This window comes from Ammospiza caudacuta, chromosome 27 (assembly GCF_027887145.1).
Source record: "Ammospiza caudacuta isolate bAmmCau1 chromosome 27, bAmmCau1.pri, whole genome shotgun sequence".
Taxonomy (NCBI): Eukaryota; Metazoa; Chordata; class Aves; order Passeriformes; family Passerellidae; genus Ammospiza; species Ammospiza caudacuta.
Window position 1 is genome coordinate 2654611 of NC_080619.1, and position 24659 is coordinate 2679269.

General features: G+C 58.3%; 2 protein-coding genes across 4 annotated transcripts in view; both read right to left on the bottom strand.

The window, feature by feature from the left end:
• Positions 1-1027: 1027 nt before the first annotated feature.
• Positions 1028-9109, bottom strand: ITGA2B (integrin subunit alpha 2b). The gene is made up of 30 exons (XM_058820477.1): positions 8964-9109; positions 8761-8891; positions 8586-8683; positions 8348-8507; positions 8208-8257; positions 7831-7876; positions 7541-7666; positions 7413-7460; positions 7142-7185; positions 6986-7045; positions 6837-6889; positions 6508-6710; positions 6212-6394; positions 6090-6135; positions 5909-6013; positions 5763-5818; positions 5512-5663; positions 5177-5290; positions 4439-4509; positions 4209-4356; positions 3385-3477; positions 3222-3301; positions 3042-3122; positions 2871-2973; positions 2639-2791; positions 2435-2560; positions 2032-2145; positions 1716-1820; positions 1519-1641; positions 1028-1276 (listed from the first exon to the last, which is right to left on the bottom strand). Exons 1-30 carry the CDS (start codon positions 9107-9109, stop codon positions 1151-1153), a joined length of 3144 nt encoding a protein of 1047 aa, XP_058676460.1. The 3' UTR covers positions 1028-1150.
• A 1378-nt stretch (positions 9110-10487) lies between these two features.
• The window catches only part of GPATCH8 (G-patch domain containing 8), a 56519-nt gene continuing 42347 nt past the window's right edge, over positions 10488-24659 (bottom strand). For all 3 annotated transcript variants that reach the window (XM_058820609.1, XM_058820611.1, XM_058820610.1), the window contains 2 exons: positions 16610-16740; positions 10488-16274 (listed from right to left, as the gene is read on the bottom strand). In XM_058820609.1, the coding sequence (XP_058676592.1) occupies positions 12446-16274; positions 16610-16740 (3960 nt within the window). In that variant the 3' untranslated portion in view covers positions 10488-12445. The remainder of the gene's footprint in view (positions 16275-16609; positions 16741-24659) is intronic.

A 24659-nucleotide genomic window follows, 5' to 3' on the forward strand; every position in this document is an offset into this window, starting at 1 on the left:
CTCCGCCGCGCCCCGCGCCCGCCGCCCGCCCGCGGCCGCCAGCAGCAGCAGCACCGGCAGCGGCGGCAGCGGCGGCAGGAGGCGGCGGGGCCGCATGGTGGCTCCGCGCCGTTACCCCGCCATGCCCGGCCCGCCCGGCCCCACCGCCCGCCCGCCGCGGGGACCGGGCTCCACCTGCCGGAGCCGCCGGGCACGGCCGCCCAGCGCCCACCCCCGGAGCGGCACCGCCCCGGCACCGGGACCACCCCCGGCACCGCCCCGAGACCCCCGGACCGGCCCCTGGCACCGCCCCAGAGCTCCGGCACCGCCCCCTGCAGTGCCCGAGAGCCGGGACCCGGACCCGGTGCCGCAACCGACACCGGCAGCGCTCTCCGGGACCCAGACCCGGGCCCGGTACCGGCACCGGCATCCCGGGACTGACCCCGGTGTCCGCAGCGGCATCTCAGGAGCCACCCCCGACATCGGCACCGACCCCCGGATCCACCTCTGACCCTGCTCGAGCCCCGGCACCAACCCCGGTACCGATCCCGACCCGCTGTACCCATCCCCGGTACGGCTCCGAGACCAGGACCGGGACTCGGCACTGCCGGGCTCTCTCCGGTACTGGCACGGGCAGCATTGCACTGCCCCCGGTACCGCGCAGGCCTCCCGGGACCCATTCCCGGCTCCACTCCGAGCCCCGGGACGGGGACGTGGTACCGGCACCGTCATCCCGGGACTGCCGTGTACCGGCACCGGCATCCCAGGACCCGCTCACGGTACTTCCCTGAGCCTCAGCGTCGAGCCCCGGTACCACAGCGGCACCTCGGGACTGGCCCTTGGCCCTGCCCCGATCCCCCGGTGCCACCCCGGTACCGTGACCCACCCGCGGTACCAGCACCGGCCCCGGTACCGATCCCCCAGCAGTGCAGCTGCCCCCGGGACTGACCCCGACACCAACCTCCCCACTGCCCTCCCGGGACACCCCACAAGGACACACGGGGGTCCCCAAAATCCTCCCTGCCCCCGGTGCAGCTCCGGGGGGACACAACCACAGCCGAGGGCAGGGCCGGGATTTATTGTCCGGGAGGAGCAGAGCGGGGCCGGGGTCCCACGGGCACGGAGGGGCTGGGGAAGGAGAGCGGGGTGAGGGGGGCACGGGGGGACCCCGCTACTCCTGTGCCTGGCCCGGCTCCTGTGCCTGGCCCGGCTCCTGGGCACTGCCCGGTTCCTGTGCCTGGCCCGGCTCCTCCGTGTCCCCCTCGGCTGGCGGCCGCGTCCTCTTGAAGAAACCCATCTGCAAGGGGACACAGTGACATCGGGCCCTAGGGGACCCCGCAGCAGGGATCCCACAGGCTCAGCCCCCCGGAGATCCCTGTGGCACCACCGCGGGGACCCCCTGACTCTGGGGACCCCACAGTGTCACCCACCTGCTGTCCCCTGTCCTGTCCCACAGCCCCCAGCCCAGCACTGTGTCCCGTGTTTCATGGTCCCTCTGAATGTCACCGGTGTCCCCGGTGTCCCCCTGCCCCCACTGACCTTCCACATGAGGAGGATGAGGAGGGTGAGGAGCAGGAGCCCGGCCAGGCCCCCCAGCACCACCCAGCCCACCGGCACAGCCCCCTCGCCGCCGGGGCTGGCGCGCACCACGCACGTCTCGGTCTGCAGAGGGACAGGGAGGTGACAGCGCTGCCACCGCGGCCCGTCCCGTGTCCCCACGGCCACGGCAGCCCTACCTCAGCCTGGCCGCTGGGCAGGAGCCGGGGCTGGACGCGGTAGGGCATGGCCGAGGTGCTGAACCACGCCTGGGACTGGATGCGGAATTCCCGGAGGTGCTCCCGCTAGGGACAGCAGGGGGACGCATGGGGACACATGGGGACACATGGGGACACATGGGAACCTGGCATCAGGGGTGCTGCCAGCTCACAGGACACCCATGACCCCACATATGGTATCCCCAGGGTGCTCTCTGGACACCACCGTGCAGGAGGGGACATTGCGGGGATGCCCTGATGCCACCCCGTCCCCTCTGTCCCCAGGAGGGGACAGTACCTGCTGCAGGGTGTCCATCCAGAGCAGGGCGTGGACGCTGACCAGTGCCCGCTGGTCCTTGCCCAGGCTGGCCACGTGGCAGGTGATGTCCACGCAGGTGGCATTGTCACAGTCCTGAGGGTGGCGTCCAACATGGTGGGTGTCGGGGGGCCCCCATCCTAGGGGACACTCCCAGCCGTGGGCTGCATGTCCCCAGGGTCACCCAAGGGATGTGGTCCCACCCTGGCAGCCCCAGCTCGGCCTCCATCACACCCGCAGGTCCCCAGGATCACCCAAAGGATCCATTCCCACCCTGGCACCCCAGCCCGGCAGGGCCCCAGGGTCACCCAAGGGATGTGCCCCACCCTGGCAGCCCCAGCCCTGTCTCCATCACCGCCGGCAGGTCCCCAGGGTCCCCGCTCACCACACGGACGAGGTCCCCCAGCCCCAGGTCCCCCAGCCCCGCTCCCGAGGCCGGCTCCGCCTCCCGGCGCTCCCGGTGCCGGCTGCCGTTCCCGGGCGCTGCGGCCGTCGGAGCGGAGATCTCCAGCTGGAAGGGGACACAGAGGTGACACCACGTCCCTGCCATGTCCCAGCGCCCCCGCGGGCAGGGTGCCGCAGCCCGTACCTGTGCGGGGTTGAGGGCAGGGTGCTGGGTGCAGTTGGTGCCCCCCTCGGTGCCCAGCCCCAGCAGGTAGAGCAGGACGTGCTCCCCCAGCCGATGGGGCACGGCCAGGCGCAGGGTGACCCCGCTGACGGTGCCGGGACCTTTGTTGTGGAGCTGCGGGAGGACGGTGGGTGATGCCAGGCACAGGAGATGGCACCGGGGAGGGGACAGAGGGGACATCCCCCGAAATCACCTCGTAGACGTGCTCCAGCCTGATGCCGTGGTCCTCGAGGCGCCGGCTGCCCCGCACCCCGTGCCAGCCCGTGGGCACCACCATGGTGGCTGGCAGGGAGTTGCTGGTGGGAGAGGGGGGTCAGTGTCGCCCTTGGTGCCCCCGTTGTCCCCGTGTCCCCCTGACCCTCACCCTCGCAGCTCCATCTCCGCCTCTGCCTCCACGGGCACTGTCACTGTCACCGAGCCGTGGCTGGGGCTGGGGCTGTTCTTGCTGTGGGGACACAGCGGGATGAGACACGGACAGAGTTTGGGGACACCGAGCCCGAGGTGCCAGCAGTGGGTGGGGGACGGGGGGGCAGCACGGTGTCACCTGCGCAGCTGCAGGTGGAAGGTGATGGCGTCCCCCATGTCCTCCAGCCCGGACACGCTCAGCTCCATGTCCACGGTGATCTGGGGACAGCAGAGGACAGGGGCAGGTGGGTGACCAGCCCTGGTGGGTGACAGGCACAGCAGGGACCCCCCTGTCCCCTTACCCGGGCTCCGGCTTTCATGGGATTGCCCAGCTCGCAGAGCACCACGTGGGTCCCGTTCTCCTTCTTGGGGTTGCAGCTCAGCTTCTCCTGCCCCTGTGGGGTGGGGACACATCAGGGACCCCACCAGGAACCAGCCACACTGGGGACCTGCATGAGCTGAGGGCAGGGCTTGAGCCCCAGACACCCCTGAACAGCCATCACCAGTGGGGACCCTGTGAAGGGTGACAGCCACCAAGGGCAAGGCAGGAACCCCCAATCCCTGGGCAGCCACCCCCACCAGGCAGCCCCATGGAGGATGAAGGAGACAGTGTGAGCCCCCTGATTTGGGTGTTCCCTCTGTACCCAGCACTGTCCCCATTCCCAACCCTGGGAATGTCCCCTCTGTCCCTCTGCCACCTCCAGTCCCTCCCCAGGATGTCCCCCTGCTGTCCCTGCTCCCTCTCAAGACATGTCCCCAGTCGTCCCCCTGGATGTCTCCTCTGCTGTCCCCATTCTTCCCTCCAGGAGATGTCACCTCCTTCCCCTCCTCCATCCCTGGAATGTCCCCTCTCTGCACTGTCCCAAATCTCTTCTCTGTGATGTCCCCTCTACCAGCTGGGCACCCCCTGACACCCATCCCCACTGGGCACCAAGGAAGGTGACAGCACCAAGGACACGGTTTGGGTCCCCCACCCTGGGCATCTCCCAGCACCCATCCCCACCGGGCACCCCCAAAGAGGCAGGTGATGCCAGCAAGGACAGGACGTGCCCCCGCCGCCCTGGTCACCCCTGTGACACCCCTGTGACACCCCTGGTCACCCCCAGGCTGTCCCTGTCCCACCCACCGGGATGGTGCTGCGGGCAGCCTGGTAGTGCGTGCCCGGGGGCAGCTGCACCCGCAGCTCCGCCTCGAAGGCGCCTTCGCCCGCGTTGGTGGCGCTGGCCCGCAGGGACAGCACGGCCTCGGCGCCGATCAGCAGGCGCTGGCTGGGGCTGGGGGACACGGGGACAAGGGGACAGGCTCAGCACGCCGCGGGGACACCGGGCACGCCCTCAGTCCCATCCCCGTGCTCACGTGTGGGCGGCCAGGTGCAGGTCGGGCACGCAGAGGTTGTCATCGCCACAGTCCTCCAGGATGATGTGGGTCTGGCAGGGGACAGCGAGGGGACAGGGAGGGGACAGGGAGGGGACAGGGGGACCCCCCCATTCGAGGTGAAATGGAGGAGAAGGAGTCATTGGGGACATCCCAGGGAGGGACTGGGCTGGTGGAGGGGCCAGACCGGAGGTTTGGGACAGTGCAGAGCAGAGAGGGGACAATCCAAGGATGGAGGGGAGGGAGGTGACATCTCCGAGAGGGAAGAATGGGGACAGCAGAGGGGACATCCAGGGGGATGATTGGGGACATGCCCTGAGACACGCCAAGGAGGGAGCAGGGACAGCAGGGGGACATCCTGGGGAGGGACTGGAGGTGGCAGAGGGACAGAGGGGACATCGCGGGGTTGGGAATGGGGACAGTGCTGGGTACCGAGGGGACACCCAGGGGAGGGGTTGGGGACTGCAGGGTGAGCACAGAGGGCAGAACAGCACGGGCACACCAGGGAGTGGCAGGGACACTGAGGGGCACATTCCAGAGGGAACAAGGGACAGTGGGAGGGGGACGGGGCAATCCCGGGGGGGGTTGGGGACACTGGCACAAGCTGGGGACCCCAGAGCTGAGCTCAGCCAGGCCGGGGGTACCCACACGTGCCCTGGTGGGGCTGAGCCCCCCCCGTGTCACCACGGTGATGTCCCCCCACAGCCACGTCCCCCCTACCTGTGCCTGCACCAGGGTGTCCCCGTAGAGCACCAACCCCGGGGCCTCTCTGGGCAGCGTCAGGGCCACGCTCAGCGCCACGGGGCTCAGCTTGTCCTTGAACTCAGCCTTGTCCTGGGGACACCATGGGCACAGCACTCCGGATGGCATCCCGTGCCCACCCCACAGCCCCCACCCATCACTGTCCCCATCCTGGGACAGGGACACACTGTTATCCCCAACCTGTCCCCAACCCTGTCCCCAACGCTGTCCCCATCCCGTGGCGATGCCACATCCCCATGCCCGTCCCCTCCATGACTGTCCCCTCCCTCTGCCGCCTGTCCCCGTGCCCGTACCCGCAGGTAGGCCGTGAGGTTCCTGCACACGGGGGGTGCCCCCGGTGCCACCAGCAGCGCCTCCTGCCAGGACGATTGGTGTCCCCGCAGCAGCAGCACCCGCCGCGATGGCCGCGGCTTCAGCCGGTCCAGCTGCAGCTCAGCCTCCAGCTCTGGTGGGACACGGGAGGTGCCACTGGTGACACCCGCGGTGACACCCCGGTGACACCCCAGTGACACCCCAGTGACACCCCAGTGACACTGGCACTCACGGATGCTCCGAGGGATGTCCTGGCCCGTCACGCTGACACAGAACTCCACGTGGAAGCTGCGGGGGGACACCACCAACAGCGCTCAGAGACCTGTCCTGTGCCCACGGTGGTGTCCCCATAGTGTCCCCATGGCAGTGTCCTCTCACCAGCTGACGGGGACGCTGGAGTTGGGCAGGGAGCAGTCCAGGATCTCAGGGTTCAGCCCGTCGGGGACGCTCAGCTGGGTCCGGGCCACCACCACGGGCAGTCCCCTGCGGCACGGGGACATTGCTGAGGTGCCAGGGGACCCGAGAGGGAGCCCCGGGCCACGCAGGGACGGGCACTCACAGGTACACGGCCACCTTGGCTGCCCCGTAAGCCCCCACGAGCAGATCTGCGGGGACAAGCAGAGGGTCGGTGCCAGGGCGGTGCCAGGGCGGTGCCAGGGCGGTGTCCTGCCAGGGCTGTACCCGCGTAGCCGTTGCCGTCCAGGTCGGTTGCACCGCGCAGGGCGAAGCCGAAGGCGGCGGCGCCGGGGAAGGGGCTCTCGAGGCGCTGCGTGGGCACCGGTGCCAGCCCCTCGCTGTGCCCGCGGAAGATGAACACCTGCCCGCTGCCACTGTCACCGCCCTGCGGGGCGCCCACGGCCACGTCTGGGGACAGAAGGGACTTGAACTCCCCCCGCCCCCCGCGCTCTCCTGCCTCAGTTTCCCCCAGGCGCGGCACTGAGGGTGGCACAGCCCCTGCCCGCCCTGCCCGCTGTTACCGCCGAATCCGTCCCTGTCCAGGTCGCCCAGGCTGGCGATGGCGGCGCCGAAGCGGCCGTAGGGGTGGGTGCCCGTCAGGGTCTGGGGGGGCCCGGCCAGGCGCTGCTGCCCCCGGTAGAGGTAGAGGCGGCCGAGCTCGCTGCGCTGCCCGTCCGAGCGCCGGGCCATGAACAGGGGGGCACCCACCAGCAGATCGTCCCTCCTGTGCCCGGAGCGGGGGCACGGTCAGGCTCCGCGGGTTTGGGGGCCGGGGGCACCCAGAGCTGTGCCAGGCACGGGGCAGCACCCCTGGGTGCCAGGGAGGAGGGGGGACTGTCCCTGCTCTCACCCGTCCCCATCGACATCGGCCACTGCCACCGTGTGCCCGAAGTACGAAGCCACCTGGGAAGGGTGAAGGTGGCACCGGGGGGTGCTGTGGGACGGGGCTGGGGTGCTGTGGGGCACCGGGGGTGTCAGGACAGGGGTACTGAGGGGTACCTGCTCGCTGGCGATGCCCCGCAGCCGGCGCAGGGTGCCCCCCGCAGTGAAGATCTCCACCTGCCCAGGGCAGTGTCAGCGCCAGGCCCAGCCCGGGGTGACACATGGCGGTGTCCCCTGGTGTCCCCTCGGCGCCGGGCACTCCGCAGCACTCACCTCACCCCTCGTGTTGCCCTTGTTGGGGACCCCCACCACGTACTCTGTGAGGGATGAGAGCCCTGAGTGCCCCACTGGCACATTGAGGGGGGCACGGGGATACCCCTGGCATTGGGGTGGGCACAGGGATACCTCTGGCACTGGGATGGGCACAGAGATGGCAGGACGGACCCCTGGCACAGCCTGTCCAGCCCCCTCGGGAAGGGGAGCAAGGTCACTCTGGGGTGCCCCAGGCCCATCCAGCCCCGTTCCCTGCACCCCTCAGCCCTACCTTTGGTTTTGGGGTTGCCATCAAACTCGCCCACAGCCACCGAGTATCCTGCAGGGAGATGGGCACTGGTGACTTGGTACCCCAGCAGGAACTGGCAGTGGGGCAGGGTGCCCGTGCCCGCTGCTCACCCCGGTACCCGTCCTCGTAGTCCCCGAACACCGGCTCCGTGGGGCGCCCGGGGCTCCCCAGCCACAGCAGGGACTTGCCGAGGAAGCGCCGGAGGATCTTGTCCAGCTCCACCGAGTACACGAGGCCTGGGCACAGCGGGGCAGGGAGCACCAGCCCTGGCGGGGCACCCGCTGCCACCCGCCCCAGGCTGGCAGCGCCATTGCGGGTGGCACTTGCGGGGCACCGCATCCAGGGTACCCTCTCCCCGCCGTGCCCATCCCGGGAGCACCAGCCGGGTGGCAGGACTCACCTGAGAAGTAATACCCGCCGGGGGCACCCAGCACCAGCGTCCCATCCTGCGGGAGGAGCTGGCTCAGCATCCCCCCCAGAGCATCCTCAGCCAAATATCCCCCACCCCGGTATTTCCCCCAAAACATCCTCAGCCAAATATCCTCCACCCTGGTATTTCCCATCCTGGCACATTCCAGCCCAGCATCCCCATCCTGGCACCCCCTCATTCCTAGGGCCTCTCCTCCCGGAATTCCCACTGCACATCCCCACCCCAGCATCCCCTGCCCTGACACCCGGGTACCATCCTGGCCGCACCCTCTGCATCTCTGTCAAGCCCCCCCTGGGCATCCCGGGGGAATCCCCCCAAGGTGCCCAAGCCCCCCAATCCCCTCTCACCGGGGTGGCAGCGGCGCTGAAGCCGATCTCGCAGTAGCGCCTGTCGTGCGCTGCGGGCACAGGGCAGGGTCAGGTGGACTCGGGGCTGGGATCCCGGGCAGGATCCCCCCGTTCCCGTTCGTTGCCCGTTCCCCGCTCACCGTAGCCCGTCTGGCGGTAGGTGCTGGCCATGGTGCGGTCGCGGCACGGCGAGTACCACACGGAGCGCTCCGGGCTCCGCACGAAGCAGGTGCCCGTGGGGGTGCGGAACGCTTCGTGCTGCCCCTCCAAAGCGTTCCAGTGCTGCAGCGGGGCACAGACCTGGGCACGGCGATGGCACGGGCTGAATGCCCACCCCGTGCCCACCCAAGGTGCCCACGTCCCCCCCGATGCACCCACCACCAGGTTGCCGCGCCAGCTGGTGACGGACGCTCCCAGCCACTGGTGCGATTTGTAGGTGCGCAGCTCCAGGGTGCCCTGGCTCTCGCTCTCGTCCCCTGGGGGAGCGGGACAGGGGCAATGTGCGGGGCTGGCACCCCCCGTGCCCGCCCCCCGCCCCGCGGAGCCCACGCACCCGCAGTGTCCATGGGCAGGGGGTGGCAGGGGGTCCGGCCGGGGGGCCAGGAGCAGAGGAACACGGCGCCGGGCTGAGCCACGCCGGGCTGGGAGGTGTTGGCACGGGGGGCTCCCACCGCCACGCTGGGCCTGGGGGCAGAGCGGGTGTCAGGGTGGGCGGGGATGAGCCGTGCCCGACCCCGGCCCCCGGTGCCTCCCTACCTTCCCTCGCTCGTGTGGAAATCCAGGGCGAAACCGAAGTAGCTGCCGGGGGGTCCCTCGTAGATTGTGGGGGGCTCCTGGAGAAGCCCCAGCGTGGGGGGCAGGCGCAGCCCCCCGAGGAGCAGCAGCACCCGCAGCAGCGCCATCGTCACCCCAAAATGGGGCCACAGCCGCTGTCCCGGGGTGTCCCGGGCTTATCTCGGGGGACGCAGCTGGGGCCGGGCCCGGCAGGAATGGGGAGCACAGGAAGGGCCCCCCCGGACGCGCATCCGCTCCTGCGGGGAGCCGGAGAGGTGCGGGGGAGACGGATGTGGCTGGAGCAGGGCGGGGAACGGGAGGTGGCAGTGCCACCACCGGGAGACACGGTGACAGGTTGGGTGACACGGTGAGGGACACAGTGACAGGGTGGGGGACACGGTGAGAGGGTGGGGGACAAGGTGACAGGGTGGGGGACACGGCCACAGCAGCCTGAGCCTATCGCCCGGAGGGTGCCAGTCTCGGGGTGGCTGTTCCGGGATGGGCAGCTCGGGGTGGCTATTTCGGGGTGCAGGCAGTCCCCACCAGCGGAAATGAGGCGAGCGGGGAGGACAGCAGGACACAGGGCCCCTCCATCGGCCCCGATCTCCCCTCCACAGCCGGATGGAGCTGACAGCACCGAGCCCGCCCGCATCGGGCATCACCCCCACAGTGTGCCCTTCCCCAGGGCAGGGACACCCCAAACCCTGCCAGGGCTGTGCAGGGCAATGGATCTGACAAGGGGCCCTGTTCCCTGTGCCCTCAGCCAGGCCTGGGACAGCCACAGAGCTCAGCCCAGCCCGGAAAGCGGCATCAGCCCTGAACCCATCTACAGAATTAATTTAAACTTCGTTAATTAAGGACAGTCAGGCTGCCCCGGGGGCTCTTGCTGCCCACCCAGCGCCCGTGGCCGGGAGAGGCCCCGGAGCAGCTCCCTGGGAGCCGGCCCCTGTGGAACGGGGCTTTTCTCCAAGCTGCAGTGGGAAGCAGGACAGGGCAGGGACTCGGGGGGTTTTGGGGGACACAGGGGGTCCCTGCAGGGCACCTTGGCCCCTGGAGCGGGGTCTGTTCCAGCCCTGTGGAGCAGCTGCGGCTGGAACAGAGCGGGATTTGCCCAAAGCCGTGGCACAGCTCCGAGGGGTGGGAAGGGTTCAGCTGAGCCCGGAGCAGCTCCAGGAGAGGACACCGGACTCAGGGGCAGCTGCTCCTCCTCGGGAGGTCTCGTCCCCAGCTCGCTGCAGCATCTGAACCCAGCTGGAGCCCACCCCAGAGCCCCTGAGGGCAATTACAATCCTTTCTTCCGTCCAATTACTGCATTTCCCGTTTCTTTCAGCACTGCGGCACCATCCCTAGGGCAGGTGGCACCCTGGATCTCTCCGTCCTGCTGGCATGCAGGGGGGTGGATTTTTTGCTTTAATCAAACCAGGAAAAGAGAGGCTGGTGCTCTGCACAGCGGCTCCCCACCACCACACAGCATCACATTTCTTTTTCCACAAATCATTGGTTTATTAGAAAGGTTTTTTTCCCTCATTTTACAGCATATATATATATTTATATATATATCTTATGTGACAAAGTTAAATACAGTCTGTTTATGCTTGTAAGTAATGACAGGTTAATTATTTTAGCGCTATCCTGAAGTCCAAAAACAATCCCTGCCCACAGTGCAGTGGGGCCAGGGCACAGATGGGCCCTATGAAGCTCAGCTCTGACAGTAACACTGAATTGTCTGGTATTTACAGGAAATTGAGTCCCTTTTTTGTGACTGCTGTCACTCTGACCTGCTCCAATTCTCATTTACACGGTGAGGGAGCTCAGGGGGGTTTGATCCTTTGACTCTGCCGGGCCTCGTGCTGCACTCCAGGGAAGAGGATGAGGAATGGGACAGGGATGTCACCATGTCCCCACACTGCTCTGAAATCCCTCCCTCCAGCCGTGGTGGCCCAAGGGCTGTGACACCTGCAGTGTCACCTGAGCTGGGTGATGCTGGGAGAACTGGGAAATCCCTTATGGACTAAGCTGGGGTAACCCTCTGTGTGGGCTTGGAGCAGTCCCAAGGCTCCACATTACTGCTTCCAAAGAGGGGGAAAAGGAAAGGAAAAAAGGGCTCCTATTCTCTGGGAGCACCCTGAATTCCTGCTGCTCCCCAGGCTGCTCCAGTGCCCATTCCTATGGCAGGGAGGAACACAGAACCTGCCAGAGTCACTGCTACCCCCACACCCTCACCTCGCCCAAGTCTCACCTGTTGATTTTTTTTTCTTTTGCAAAATTCTAAATTAAGATTTTGTTTGTTTTTACATTTTATACTACATAAAAACTTCAAAAATACATGAGCTTGATAAAATATACATGCTTAGCTGTTCTGCATCTAGCTGAAACTATAAATTGAACCTTTACAAGTGTCTTAGGTCACCTACAGCAAACATATTTACACAGAAGCCACCAAAACAAGTACCACTAAGAACTGGCTGTAAAAAATATTATTGCGATATACTACAAATGTAACCTTTGATAGGAGCTACAAAAAGCAGCATCTTTGTTTACAGAGTTCAGTGCAATTCTTTACATTAAAAAAAAAATCCTATAAATTAATAAAGAAACCATCAGTGTTACAGAGGAAAGAACACGTTTTACATCCAGGCCGCGCTCCCCCGTCCTCTGTATTGCTTCAATTCCTAAAGGATTTGCCTTCTCTCTCCCATCCCAGTGCCTCTTTCCCAACCCCACAGAAGATGGAATTCAAAGTGATTTTTTTCCCCCTTTCAGGAGAAGAGTGGTCAAAGCCCAGACTGGAATCCCAACCCCAGAGTCTCTCTCCAGTCTGGGATATCCAGGCATGGTCCTGGCGCAGGAGAACGTGGATGCAGGATGGGGAAGGAAGGGAGCTCTGGGCACACACACAGAGCTCCTCCTCCTCTTTACACTAAGATCTTACTTCCACCTTTGCTGCTCACACCAAGAAAAACCCACATGTGCAGAGAAAGGGGCCAAGGAACCTCCTGCAATGCTGAAAGCTCAGGCCTCCAGCCCCTCCACAGCCAGCAGCGCCCGATGGTCCATGACCGTTTACAAGCCAGGTTCAATCATGCTATTTGAATTAGATGACCTCATTAAAAGGATTTTTTAGAGATTCTTTAGTGTGGATGAAACCTCATTTATCATATACAAGGTGGCAGAAGGAAGATGACCAAGTGTAAGAATCCAGGGGGGAAAAAAAGCCTTTCCAAGTGTCTCACTGTTGTAAAGGTGAAATGGTTCCTCTGGAGCAGTGCTGCTGCGTGCATGGAGGAGCTGGAGTGAGACTTCCCTGGGGTGCAGCCACCTGCCCAGCCCTCGAGCCCCCGGCTTCTTTGGCTGCTCAAGAGTGAAAGGAAATGCTCAGGCCTCACCTGCCCGCTGGCTCGACTCCAACCCCTTCCCAAAACGCCAAATATTCTCCTTCCTCCGAGGTTCCTTCATCGTGTCCTTCATGTGCCGTGGCTGGGTGGATGCTGCAAGTCCTGTCCTGAGAAAATGGGGTGCAGCAGGGGGTGGAGGTGCAGGGCTGTGGCAGCAGCAGCAGCTGCTGGCCTGGGAGCCAGGAGGGTCGGGTACAGAGCGTGAGGGACGGGGTGGAAGGTGAAGGGGCCGGGGTGGATGGCGGACGCCGGAATGATGTGGATGGGGTGGCTGGCCAGGAACGTGGCGGGATGACCTGGAATAATGGAGTGGGTCAGGTGGGACAGGGAGATGGGTGTCAGGTGTGGCTGGGGGATGTGGTGGACCTGAGCGAGGGGCTGTGGGTGGGGATGGGGGTGGATGCCGATGGCAGCAGCAGCAGCAGCAGCGTGGTGCTGCAGGATGGCGTGCTGCACCGTCGTGATGGACGTGGCCGAGGCTGCTGCCGGCTGCTGGATGTGGATGGGCTGGAGGGCAGGGGCGGCCGGAGCCAGGGCGGCCGAGGTGGGGAAAGCCTTCACTTGCTTGGCCAGCAGCTGCTGCTGGATGTGCTGCTGGGCAGCCTGCTGCAGCTTGCTGTACTTCTCCATCTCCTCGGGCGTGAAGGTGATGGGCTGGCTCTCCAGTGGGGCTAGAGAGGAATCTTCTCCCCCCTCCCGATCTCCTTCCATGCTGGGCTCCCCGCTCTGAGGCACATAGCCAGGAAAGTGCTCAACATCTGGAACTAAGGGCATCATACTGGTTTCCACTGGGACTGTCTGGTTGCCCCCATCCATAGGCTCCAGCCCATCACCGTCGCTCGGATCCGAGAGGAAGTTGTGTGGCATGACCAGATCTCCGGAGCCAAAGCACTCAGGGAGCGCCGGCGTGTCCAGGGGAAGGGATGGCATCTCCACAGAGGCTTCATCACGTTTCTGCTCATCCAGAGGCTTGTCCTGAATTACCATCACCACATCTTCCAGGAGAGACTGGCTGGCCAGCTGACCCTCCTCCATGCCTTGGGAACCATCCTCAGCATCTGACAGCTCCTGCTCCTCACCCCTCTCCAAGCCAGACTCCTCATATCTTTTGGAGTTTGGTTTCCGAATGGTTGGCAACTTCCCAATTAAGGGCAGAACCGGTTTGTTGCCTAAGGAAGGAGGCAGTTTGGGGCCAAAGTAGCCCTGGGGAGGATCTTTGAGCTTTATGCCCACTTTGTTTGCCCCTGACAGCATCTCATCAGCAACACAGGGCTTCTTCTCAACCTTCCTGGACTGCACCTTTTCCAAGAGCAGCTTTGCAGTGACGGAGTTCCTCTCCTCAGGACTGCAGTCCCCCTCCGAGGCCCGCCCCATGCCAGAGCCACTGCTGTTCTGGGACAGGGAGCCAGATCCTTTCAGATCCTCTCCTTTGCCATCCTCCTTCTTGGGCGGCACCGCTTCACCTCGGCCTGTCCGGAAATAGTGAGGAGACTGCGAGCGATAGATCTTGGACCGAATGAAGTCCCTTCTGCCAGACCTTCTCTCCTCGGGGCTCTCGTGGCCCCGCGAGCCCTTCCGTGACAGGGACCGCTGCGAGTGGCTGCGGGTGCTGCGGCTGCGGTCCCGGCTGTAGCTGCGGCTGCGCTTCCAGCTGCGCCCGGTCCCGCTGCGGCTCCTCCTCTTGCTCCGGCTGCGGCTGCAGCTGCTGCTGCGGCTCCTGCCCCGGCTCCTCGATCTCGACCTGCCCCGAGGGTGGCTTCTGCTCCTGCTCCGACTCCTGGACCTGCTCCTGCTCGAGCTGTAGTCATCTTCCGACGAGGAGTATTTGCGCCGCTTGGAGCGGTGGTTGGAGCCGTTGTAGTCGGAGTCGTCCTCGGAGTCCTGGGAGCGCTTGGAGTGGCAGCGGGAGCGGTCGCTGTAGTCGCTGTAGCTGTCGTCTGAGTAGCTCCTGTGGCGGCTGTAGCGGCTGTGGCCCGAGGAGGCCTCCGAGCTGCTGGAGTAGGACCTGTGTGAGGAGCGCCTGCGGCCCGAGCGGGAGCGGCTGCGCGAGTGCTCGCTGCCCGACTCGTAGTCGTCATCGCTGTACTGCGACGGGGACTTCTGGTGGCAGTGCTTGCCAGGGGAGCCCTCATCACTGTCGTCGTCACCGCTGCTCTGCCGGCTCCGGCAGCTGCTCCGGGGCTGGGACAGAGCCGGGCAGCGCCGCCTCGCTCCAGGCACCTGCTGCAGCTCAGCCTTGTGCCTTTTGCTGCCGTGCTCTTGGCAGGAGTTACCCCCGTCCTCTTTTTTAGTACTGCTTCCCTCCTCGGCAGACAGGGATTTCCTCTGGGACTCCTGGGAGCATCGCTTTTTCTTCTGGAAATGGCTGCAGTCTTCAGACAGTTCAGGTTTCAGTGCCCGGTCGGACTCGGTTGAAAGGGAGGATTTACCTTTTTTGTGCCTGTGCCTTTTCCGTTTCTTGGGTTTCTCTTCCCCCAGCTCAGCTTTCCGGGCCTTCTCCTCAGCTTCCTCCTTGTGTTTGCGTTTGTGTCTGCTGGACTTTTTGTGCTTCTTTTTCTTTTTGTGTTTATGGGACCTTCCAGATTTACTCTTCCCCGTTACACTCTTACTGCTGTCCTCCCCTTCTCCCTTACCGACGCTCCCCAGACCGGACTCCTGCTTGCTCTGGGGTTTGTTTTCCATTTTTTGAGCAGAACTGTTCTCTACACTTTCAGCCTCCTTGGCTTTGCTCACCTCACCAGGTTCTGTGCTCTGAGTGTTGTCCTTACAAAGCCCCCCTGGATCCTTGGATTTCTCTGCCCCTTTCCCTTTTGCATCCTTGTTACGGGAGAGCTTGAAGTCAAAGTACAGGGGGTTGCAGCTGTAGGACACAGAGGGCTCAGCTTTGGTGAAGATGAGCAGCTCTGAAGGCCACTGCAGTGTCGTGCTCTCATCCTTACTCAGAACAGGAAAAAAAGGTCCTGTGGGGTGCTTTGGTCCCTCAGAGCCATCTCTGCAGCCCGAGGCAGGAGGAGGAGGAGCTTCTTTAGCAGTGTCTGGCTCAGGGGGATTGCTCTCTGGAAGGTGCTTGCTCTCCTGTGTGTTTTCATTCTCTGGGATGTCTTCTCGTTCTGTTTTGCCCTGCTGGGCTGCAGTTTCAGTAGTACTCTGTTCCTTCTGCTGCCCCGTGCTCTCGGCAGCCTTTTCCGTGTGCTTGCTGGGTTTGGGTTTGGGGGAACTCCCCTTCTTCGCTTCGTGCGCGTTTTTTTTGTTCGTATTTTCCGCTTCCGTTTGCTCAGTAGCCTTCATGAAAAGCAGGAATTGAAAGTTGGGCTTTACTTTACAGTGGGCTGGGGGGATGTAGTGGTAATATTCTGGTTCCACAGCTGTTGGTCCATCTTCTCGCCTCATCTTCTTCAGTTTGGATAAGGTGCTGGCCAGAGCCCCGCTGTCCTTGTCGTGCTGGTCATCGTCCTCCCCCTTGCCATCAGAATTATTGGTGCCTTCACCCTCCCCAGACTTCTGCAGGCTGCCACCCTCTGAGGACCCCCTCTCATCACCTTTTGCCCCATCTCCAGAACTGGACTCGTCTACGTGGTCCTTGAAAACAGAAGCGATGGTCTCCAGCTTCACTGGGGTCTTCTTGGCAAAGGAAAAGGACACCCCAATCTTCTGCAGGGGAGTTCCCAGAGAGCCCTTAATGCCAAAGCTGATGGCCTGTGCCCCCTGTGATGCCTGGCCTGGCACCACAGTGCCTTGCCCAGTGTTCAGGAAGCCTCTGTCCGTGGTCATCTCTGTGCCCTGGCCGGAGCTGGTCTGGACGAAGGAGCCGCTGTTGGCTGCGGAGTCATCGTCGTCTCCGCCTTCCTCATCCACAGCCACCGTGGTGGTCCTGAACATGGGCCCACTTCCAGGAGCACTGGAACAGGGGAGAGAGAAAACACAGCTTACTGGTGTCCCTGTCCCTCTGCAGCAGGATCCATCCCTCACTGAAGACAATCCTGCACCCAGACATATGCATTAAAATATCATTAGACAGCCACTCAAAGTTTGTAATAACAGTAAATTACTGAAGAAAATGTATTGCTGGATAAAGCAATTTGGGGATGCTCTGCATGATCAGTTTAGTGAATTCACTCCTACCAAAAGCACAGCAGTGTGAAGCTTTGCCCTCAAAGCCCGTGCAGTATCCCAGAGCAGGAATGCCAGCCCAGCCCAGCCCAGCCCAGGGGTGCTGGGGACCCCCAGACTCACCACTCAGGCTGCCTCCTCTGCTCTGCCAGCTCGTGCAGGCGCCGCAGGGCCTTCTCCTGCTTCCTCTCATCCTTCCGGGATCTCGACGACACATTGCGAGCAAATTCCCTTTGCTTGAGATCTTTCAACCTCTGAGGCAAAAGAAAGCAGGGATGGATCAGATCAAAGCTGTTTGTGGTTTGTCCAAGAGCAGCTCTTTGCTGTAGCACTGGAAATTGCGGTGTCAAGCCCCTCCCCAGGGACATTTCTTGAGCCAGGATGGAGCAAGAGCATCTTAGCTCAACAAACCCCACGGAGCACTGCCATCCTCCCAGCAGCTGAAGGAAAAGACAACTGGTGGTCACTTTTGGCTATGACTTCAAGTTCTGTGTAAACCCCTTTCCAATGAACACTACTGGTTTTCTTTAGCATGGACAACAAAGCTGATTTCAAAGCAACAAGCAAATTCTGGAAGGAAAAAGGGAAAATAAGAAGGACTGTTTACTCTGCTGCTCTTGCAGCGTGCAGATGTACTTGACAAACAGTGCATGACACGAGTCAAAAGCATGGGCCAAAGGACAGGAGGGATTAGCTGGTGCCAGAGCTACCCAGGAATGACATCTGACAAAAGCAATGTACCATTACATTGGAGAAGGAGCCAAAAATCCCATGCAAATCATTTCATCAGCAAACCCAGAGTACAACATACACCACAACCAGTTACTTGGTTTCCTGACAGTAGTTCTGAGAGGGTCAAGAAACAAACTGCTCTAAAGGCAGAAGGGTCTCTTGGGGTTGAGTACTTTGTGGGGGCAGAAGCACCAAGTTCCCCAGAATCTTATAATGAGGGAGCAAACCCAATCCCAAGGAATTTCAAACATCCTAATATTCACTGAGGAAGTCTAGGTAGCCATTTCTAATAGAAAATAAATGTCCAAGACTTCAGAACAGTTTGGAAAGTCCTTGTCTCAGAGCACTAGGAGAAGAGGCTGCTGGTTTTTCTTGGAATATATGTGGATATTCACAACATATATTTAGAGTGCTCTACAGAAGTTTCAGTAACAGAAAGCAACAAAGACAGACCTCTACCATCCTAAAGGGACTCATTGTTTTTTTTAAAGTGCACAATTCAAAACCCTTTCCAAGGGCCCAGTTCGAGAATGCATCCGGTACTCAGCTTTTGGAAAAAGTTTCATGTTTTTCAGGCATTTCATGCAGGGCCTGGGAGACTAACGAGACTCAGAGCAGGAGTCACTTTGGAACAATTCTTGTACAGGATGTACAAATCACTGGTGAATTCTAAATACTTCTGGCTGGCTGACTCTGCCTCTTTCCTGGAGCAGAGTCAGGCTGCCACACACATAAACAGTGGAGCTGGAAACCAACCCAAAGCTCAAATTTGAGTAATTAAGCTGGCCCAATGTAAAGAGAACATTGCTTTGTGAAAAAGGGAGAGATTGGACAAGACAGAGGATTCTCTTACCTAATTGTATTTACTAAATGTGGTTGATTGTTACCAAAATCAGAGGGGAGGACACACAAAAAAGATACAACTACAGACACCAGTAGAAAGAAACTCACTCTTGTGATCTGGACTCCCAAATTAGAAGGGTTTGCTTTCAATACATCAGCTGAAAACGTCACATCACAAAGAAAAAAAGAAAGTAAAAATATAACAAGAGTGGAAGAGAGAAAAAAAACCAAAAAACCAACAAGCAAGCATGACTAGAGAGCTGTGGGGGAGTGTGCCAGCTACTCTACAGAGCAGGGGCACGGGAGGAGCCAGGGTCTGCAGCAGGGACACACGGACACGCACGGACACAGCCATGATCCCACCTGGAACAGCAGAGCTACTTTCACCAGGACAAGTAAAGGGCTCAAGGGTTTTGTGGTGTATGTTAAATGTTGAGGAGGAAATTTTTTTTCCAAGAGGAAGGAAAAAAAAAACACCAACTAGATGGACTGAGCAATGCTATCAGCTTTTTCATGCTGATTTTGAAAGTGTGTCTGAAGTTACAGCCACCAACAGCTGACAAAACTATTTAATGGGGGCTGATGCCAAGTCTCGAGATCACTCACCCATTTGGAAAAAAGTATGACCCAGCTATTTACACCAGCCATGAACTGTGACCTTTTCCTCCCCAGAGGAAGGTGCAATGGTGCACTCAGAGCCCCCTGTGCCCCAGGCATGGTCCTGATCACCCCCAGGACACAAACTGGGCTCAGAGCTGTTGGGGACATGCAGCTGCCCCCAGGCTCTCCTGCCTCCATTACATGGTGATTTGAATGCAGACAGAATTGAATTTCCATTATTAAATGCTGACCTTTGTGTGTCTCTCTGCTCCCCCAAACCTCCTACTCTCAGCACTTCAAATTTAGAGGTGTGAAGCAAATGAACTACCCCAAAGCACTGGAATCCAGAATATGCACCACAGCAACTCCCAGCTGCACCCAAACCTGGGCCCTTGAGGCTGACAAACCACTGGCCCTGGTGTCAACACTGCTGAAATTTGGTACTTCTAAAATTGGGGAAGAGTTGGTCTGGTTTTCAAAGGACCAAGAGATCTCAAGGCTGAGTTTCTTTGTGTCACACAGGAGTCAGGAGGAAAAAGAGTCTTGCTAGAAAAATACAGGATAGAAAAGCTCTCAAATGCACTGTGCCAGCTCCTTGGAAATGCAAAATACTGAACAGAACACAGCTCAGCTTCTCAGACTGACCTAAACCAACAGATCTATAACCAGAAATGACTCCAGATGTGCCAGAGACCTGGCTGGAGAGCATTACCTTCCCTAAATGCATCCTGGGGGAGGGAAAGGGGGAAAACAGGAGCCCACACTGCTCATCTGTAAGAACAACCTGCTGCAGGAACGAAAAATAGCCAGAACTTTTAAAAATAACCTGTAACTCTTCCTTTACTGTTTCAAATCCAGGGATTCACCCCCTCAGAGTGGATAACCAGCTCACTACAGCCATGCCCACTCTGTTCCCCAGTCCTGACTGGGAAGGAGCAATCCAAAGACAATTTCACCAGGTGAAGGGAGCACAAGGAGCACTGAAATGCTGCTCACACACTGCCAGGTCTCAGCCTGCCAAGGAAATCATCTGAACTAAACAGATATTTAATAATTTGAACTAAACAGATATTTGAGCTCAGCTTACACTAAAGAAATTTCCATCTAATCCTGAGGAGAGTGTTATTCTAATCCCCCAAAAACCACTAAATGACTTTTTGGACCACACCAAATGTGTGGGTGTGAGTGAGGCTGGAGGTGCATGGAAGTGCCCCTTCCCCAGCACCATGGAGAAATTCCAACAAGGATTTAACACAGCCACTCAGCCATCCTCAGGGAGCTTCTCCCTTCCACAAGGAGAACTCATCCTTTTGGGGTGAATCCTCCCTTTTTAAGTCTCCCCGTTGTGCTTAGCAAGACAATGATTTTTCAACAGGATTAGAGCCAAACCTGTATTAAATCAAACACATGCTTCATGTTATTACAAGATTTCAAAATTAAAGGGCATTTTTCTCCCTGGGAAGTGTATTTTCTGAGGAAACAGCAGTTTATCCAAGCAGCAAGACCCTTTCCAACTGCAGGATCATGGGGACCATAAAGCCAAGGAATATTCTGCTGGTTTATTACTTCAGCAGTCACAAGGGCTACACTGCAGTGACCAGCAGAGACACATATCACCAGCACTTAGATAAAATTTCTCCACATTTCCACATGCTGTAGGCAATAGTTCACTACCTCCAGCCTTCCTGGGCTCTATTAATAGCTGCCACCCCCCTCAGCTTTGGAACAAAGAATTGTATTTGAAGTTTTCCTAACAAAATTCCAAAATTGTCTCTGCATTTCCACAGGAGTGCAAATTGAGTTCCTAAAGAGCAGGTTTCGTATCAAATCTGCAGCACAGAGAGCCACAGTGCTGGATTATCTCTCAATCCCTGCGTGCCTCAGGAGAGGCCAAACTGGCAAACACCACCAGCACCTCCCAGTTCTCACAAATCAGCTTAAACCAGCTGCACCACAGCACTGCTGGAAAGCTCCTGAGAGCCCAGCCCAGGCTCAGCAAAGGGGGAAAATCCAGGGGGGTGAGCAGGAGTCAGGAACTGCTGCAGCAGGAAAATCACTGGATCATCACAGGATGTCCCAAGGATCCTCCAGTCCCAGCCCTGGCCCTGCAGACACCCCAACAATCCCACCCTGGGAGCTCTGTCCGAGCACTCCTGGAGCTGTGGCAGCCTCAGGGCCATGAGAAAACTCAGCACAGCCCAGATTGTGCTGATGAGATGGTACCAGGTAAGACTTCCCCAGAACCCAGCAGGGGTGCAGAGCTGTGCAGGCTCAGGACCAGCAGTAAATGGATTTTTGGATTTTCTCCATTTAAGCTGACAAAGCCACACAGCATCACTGAACTGAGGCCCACTGAGACACATTCTTTGCCTAAAAAGTGCAGAGCAGAGAGAGCCCCCTGTTATTCTCACAAGACAAAAGCTGTGTCACCAGACCTGCAGATGTGAGACTTTCATGGCAAACCTCACACTGAGATGGGTCAAAGCAAATCCACCTCTGGGGCTGCAGGCAGGAGGCAGCACCCAGGACATCAGAGCCCCCTCCTCCCTTCCATTGTTCTCATGTCTCTCTGCCAACCCACATTAAATAAAATAATAATAATAATAATAATGTACTTTTCATTCTGTGCCAGCAGATTTCTTGCTTTCTGAACTTTTTGATGTCTGCTTGATTCTTTGCCCCAAAAGCTTTTGGGAGTGAACAACACCATGAAACAGAAGCTCAAAGGATGGGAACCTTGATCATTTTCCTGAAGGGGGAACACAAGCCTGGCTTATCTTTGGTCATCAACATTCTTTGCACGCTTATAAATGAAGTGAAAAGAAGAGAGGGGAAATGGCCTGCAAATGCTGCTTTATTTCATCTTAATTTCCTCCTTGGAAGAAATCAGTATTTTTCCTAGATGGGTTAAGAAAAATATAGAATGGGTTGGGTTGGAAGGGACCTTGGAGATCACCCAGTGCCACCCTCTGCCATGGCAGTGACACCTTCCACTGTCCCAGGGTGTCCCAGTGTCCAGCCTGGCCTTGGGCACTGCCAGGGATCCAGGGACACCCACAGCTGCTCTGGGCACCCTGTGCCAGGGCCTGCCCACCCTCACTGGGGAGAATTTCCTCATCATCTCTAACCCAAACCTACTCCCTTTTCAGTTAAATCCATTCTCTTTTGTTTTCTCACTCCATGCCCTTGTCCAAAGTCCCTCTCCAGTTCTCCTGCAGCCCCTTTATTGATAACTGGTGGTTTTCTGAGGGCAAAGCATTTCTGGAGCAGAAGAACCTCCCCTGTACCACCAAGTACCTCAGGGATTCCCTCCTCAGCCTTCTCCATTCAAGCCATGCTTGGAGGCCCAAAGTTTTGGGGATCTCAAGTCTCCCCTAAACACAAAGTTCAGGGTTTGCATTCAGAGTATCCCTCAACCCCAGCAGTGACTGTCTTGGTAATTTTATTGTGCTTGAACAGATCCCTCCCTCTCAGCATGAGAAGCAAAGATGCAGCTAATTAGGGCACAAAGAGAACTGCACATCACATCTCTACCTTCAGTTCTGAGTTCCACCCTCTTTCCCAAAGAACTTTATGGAATACACTCCCTTTGCCATTTTACAAAGAGAATCTAGGCAGAATTAATCACCTACACCTCCAAAACACCACACACTTAGGAGAAAAACCAGCTACATAAAATCTGCATTTCAGATATTTTCCCTGGTTTGTGTTCTCCCAGGGAACCTGGCACAGGTTCACTCAGAACACGTTTGTTTTTCACAGGCAAGGCAGAAGGGGAATGTTTTCATTCTGTTGGGTCAGTCACTCAGTAAACAGCTCGAGCCCTCAGCAGGCACATGAGCAGAAGGAGGTGATGCTGGGAGATTCTCCAAGTTCTGGGATTGTTAAAACCCCCCCACAGTAAAGCTGTAAATGCTACAGAACTTACACACAAGGTAATTCCAACCATAACTCTGCAGGCTGCCTCAGGTGCTGGGCCCTGCACATCCAGGTTTATCTGACAGGGACACAACCCAGACAAGGGGCTCACACTCCTCTGCACACAAATCTAACACGAGGTTTTTATCTTCATGCCAAAACCTCAAAGCAAATAAGGAGCCCTCACAGGTGCAATGCCTTAAGGACACATTCCCACTGAGTCCAGAGTGTTCTAGGACTGGCAGCTGCCAAGGGTCAGGACATTGTGCATCTGCAAGAGAGCAGCACAAAAATCACAGACTGGTTTGGCTTAGAAAAGATCTAAAGATTATCTTGTTCCACCCCTGCCATGGGCAGGGACACCCTGCACTATCCCAGGTTGCTCCAAGTCCTGTCCAACCTGGCCCTGAACACTTCTAGAGATACACACTGGGTTCAGCTTCACCACCCAAGCTCCTTCTTAGCTGCAGAAGTTTTCTTTCTACATTTGCCACCTTCTGTCTTTTAATTATTATTAATTATTACTCTGCTGACTGTCAGGACTGGGCATCATCAGAAGTGGGGCCCTACCAGGCCTTCAAGATTAAAATCCTAGAGGTAAAAAACCACAACTAAAGACATCAGCAGCAGCACAAGAAGTTGTGGGATCAGCCTTCCCCAGCTGCTCACTGCAGGGTGTGTGAGAGAACTGAGCTTATTGTCCCTCCTGCAGGGCCACCTGCACCCACTGCAGCTGCCTGCAGTCCCCTGGGAGGGACAGGCCATGTGTCCAGAGGGTGAGTGCTCCTTCAAACAGCTGCACTTCTCACCAAGTGTCAGCCTAATTAAAACCAGCTCCACAACAACACTGCTCACTTCCAACAACTAAACACGCCAGTGGTTTGGGAGAATAAATGCAAGGATCTTGTCCCAGGTAAGGAAATGCTGCCTTTTGGAGAAACTTGGTGTTGAGGTTGATTCAGATGTAGCCAAATAGTCTATAAAACCAGGACAGGAAGTAAAGAGAATAAACCTCCCCTTTAATTGTTTGGTGTTGACACAATTTTGGTGGGTCCAAAATTCATCCGGTTGGGATCGATACACTTACCTATCATCCCTGTGGGGCAATAATCCCGAGTTCCTTCCTGGAATACAAGACAGTGTCTTTATAACTCGGGAGTGGAAAGGGATCTGAGGATGGAACATCTATTTACAGGGACAGCCTAATGCTTGCAGAGCCACAGAGGGATAACCAAACACTTCAACGTCAGCGGGATGTGGAACTAAAAATACTTAAAAGCAAAAATGCTGTGGAAACTGAGCCAAGAAAAAAGCAAAAACGAGCTCTGTTGCCTCAAAAATTACCACTGAGACAACAAAATCTTGCAGATGATGTATACCAAGCTGGGTTGTTGTAACTAAGACACTGTAATGGCCTTTCTTTCCAAGAAAGCCAACTGATGCCCTACTTTTAGGCAAAAGTTCATGTTTCTCCTCCAAAACTTTAAGCTCACCTTTCTACAACCTCACCTTCTTGTACAAAGAGACAAACTATAAAACATCAACGTGCAACATATCAAAAGCACAGCTTGTTTTATTTTTTAACTATGTTAAAATTCAGGCTGGACTGCTGGGTGTGAGCCTCCCTGGAGCAGGAGGGAAGAGATAAAGTTCCTTATGCAAATTCTCTTCATTCAGTGATAATGTTCCTTATGGAAATTCTCTTCATTCTGTCTCAGGGGTTTCAAGTTCACTCCCTAAACGCTGACCCAGCGGGGTCACACACATTTCAGCCCAACAAAGCTGGACAAGCAATTTTTTTCCCTAAGCAAAGCATGATTGCTTCTTTGTTTAAATCCCTCTGTAACTAGAAATTAATGCTGGGTGATGCAGCCAGAGTTTGGAGGCTCATTTTCTCCAAAGCCTGCCTGAAGCGACTGCAATAGATGGAATTATCCAAGAACATAATTCCTCTCTCAAAATAATCAGCATTAGCAAGCAACCTCCAAATTCTTTCTCCTGATGAGATGACCCCACCCTGTGTGCACACAAGACATTTTTCTCTCAGGCCACTCCTGCTGAGGACTCCTTTTAGTGCTTT

Excerpts from the sequence above, each read along its gene's own strand:
- ITGA2B (XM_058820477.1), bottom strand. The coding sequence starts at position 9,109 with ATGGCGCTGCTGCGGGTGCTGCTGCTCCTCGGGGGGCTGCGCCTGCCC. Across the intron at positions 6,711-6,836 it reads GCCGATGTCGATGGGGACGG|GAGGGACGATCTGCTGGTGG; the intron begins GTGAGAGCAGGG and ends CTCCGGGCACAG. Across the intron at positions 5,664-5,762 it reads GGACATCCCTCGGAGCATCC|AGCTGGAGGCTGAGCTGCAG; the intron begins GTGAGTGCCAGT and ends GTGTCCCACCAG.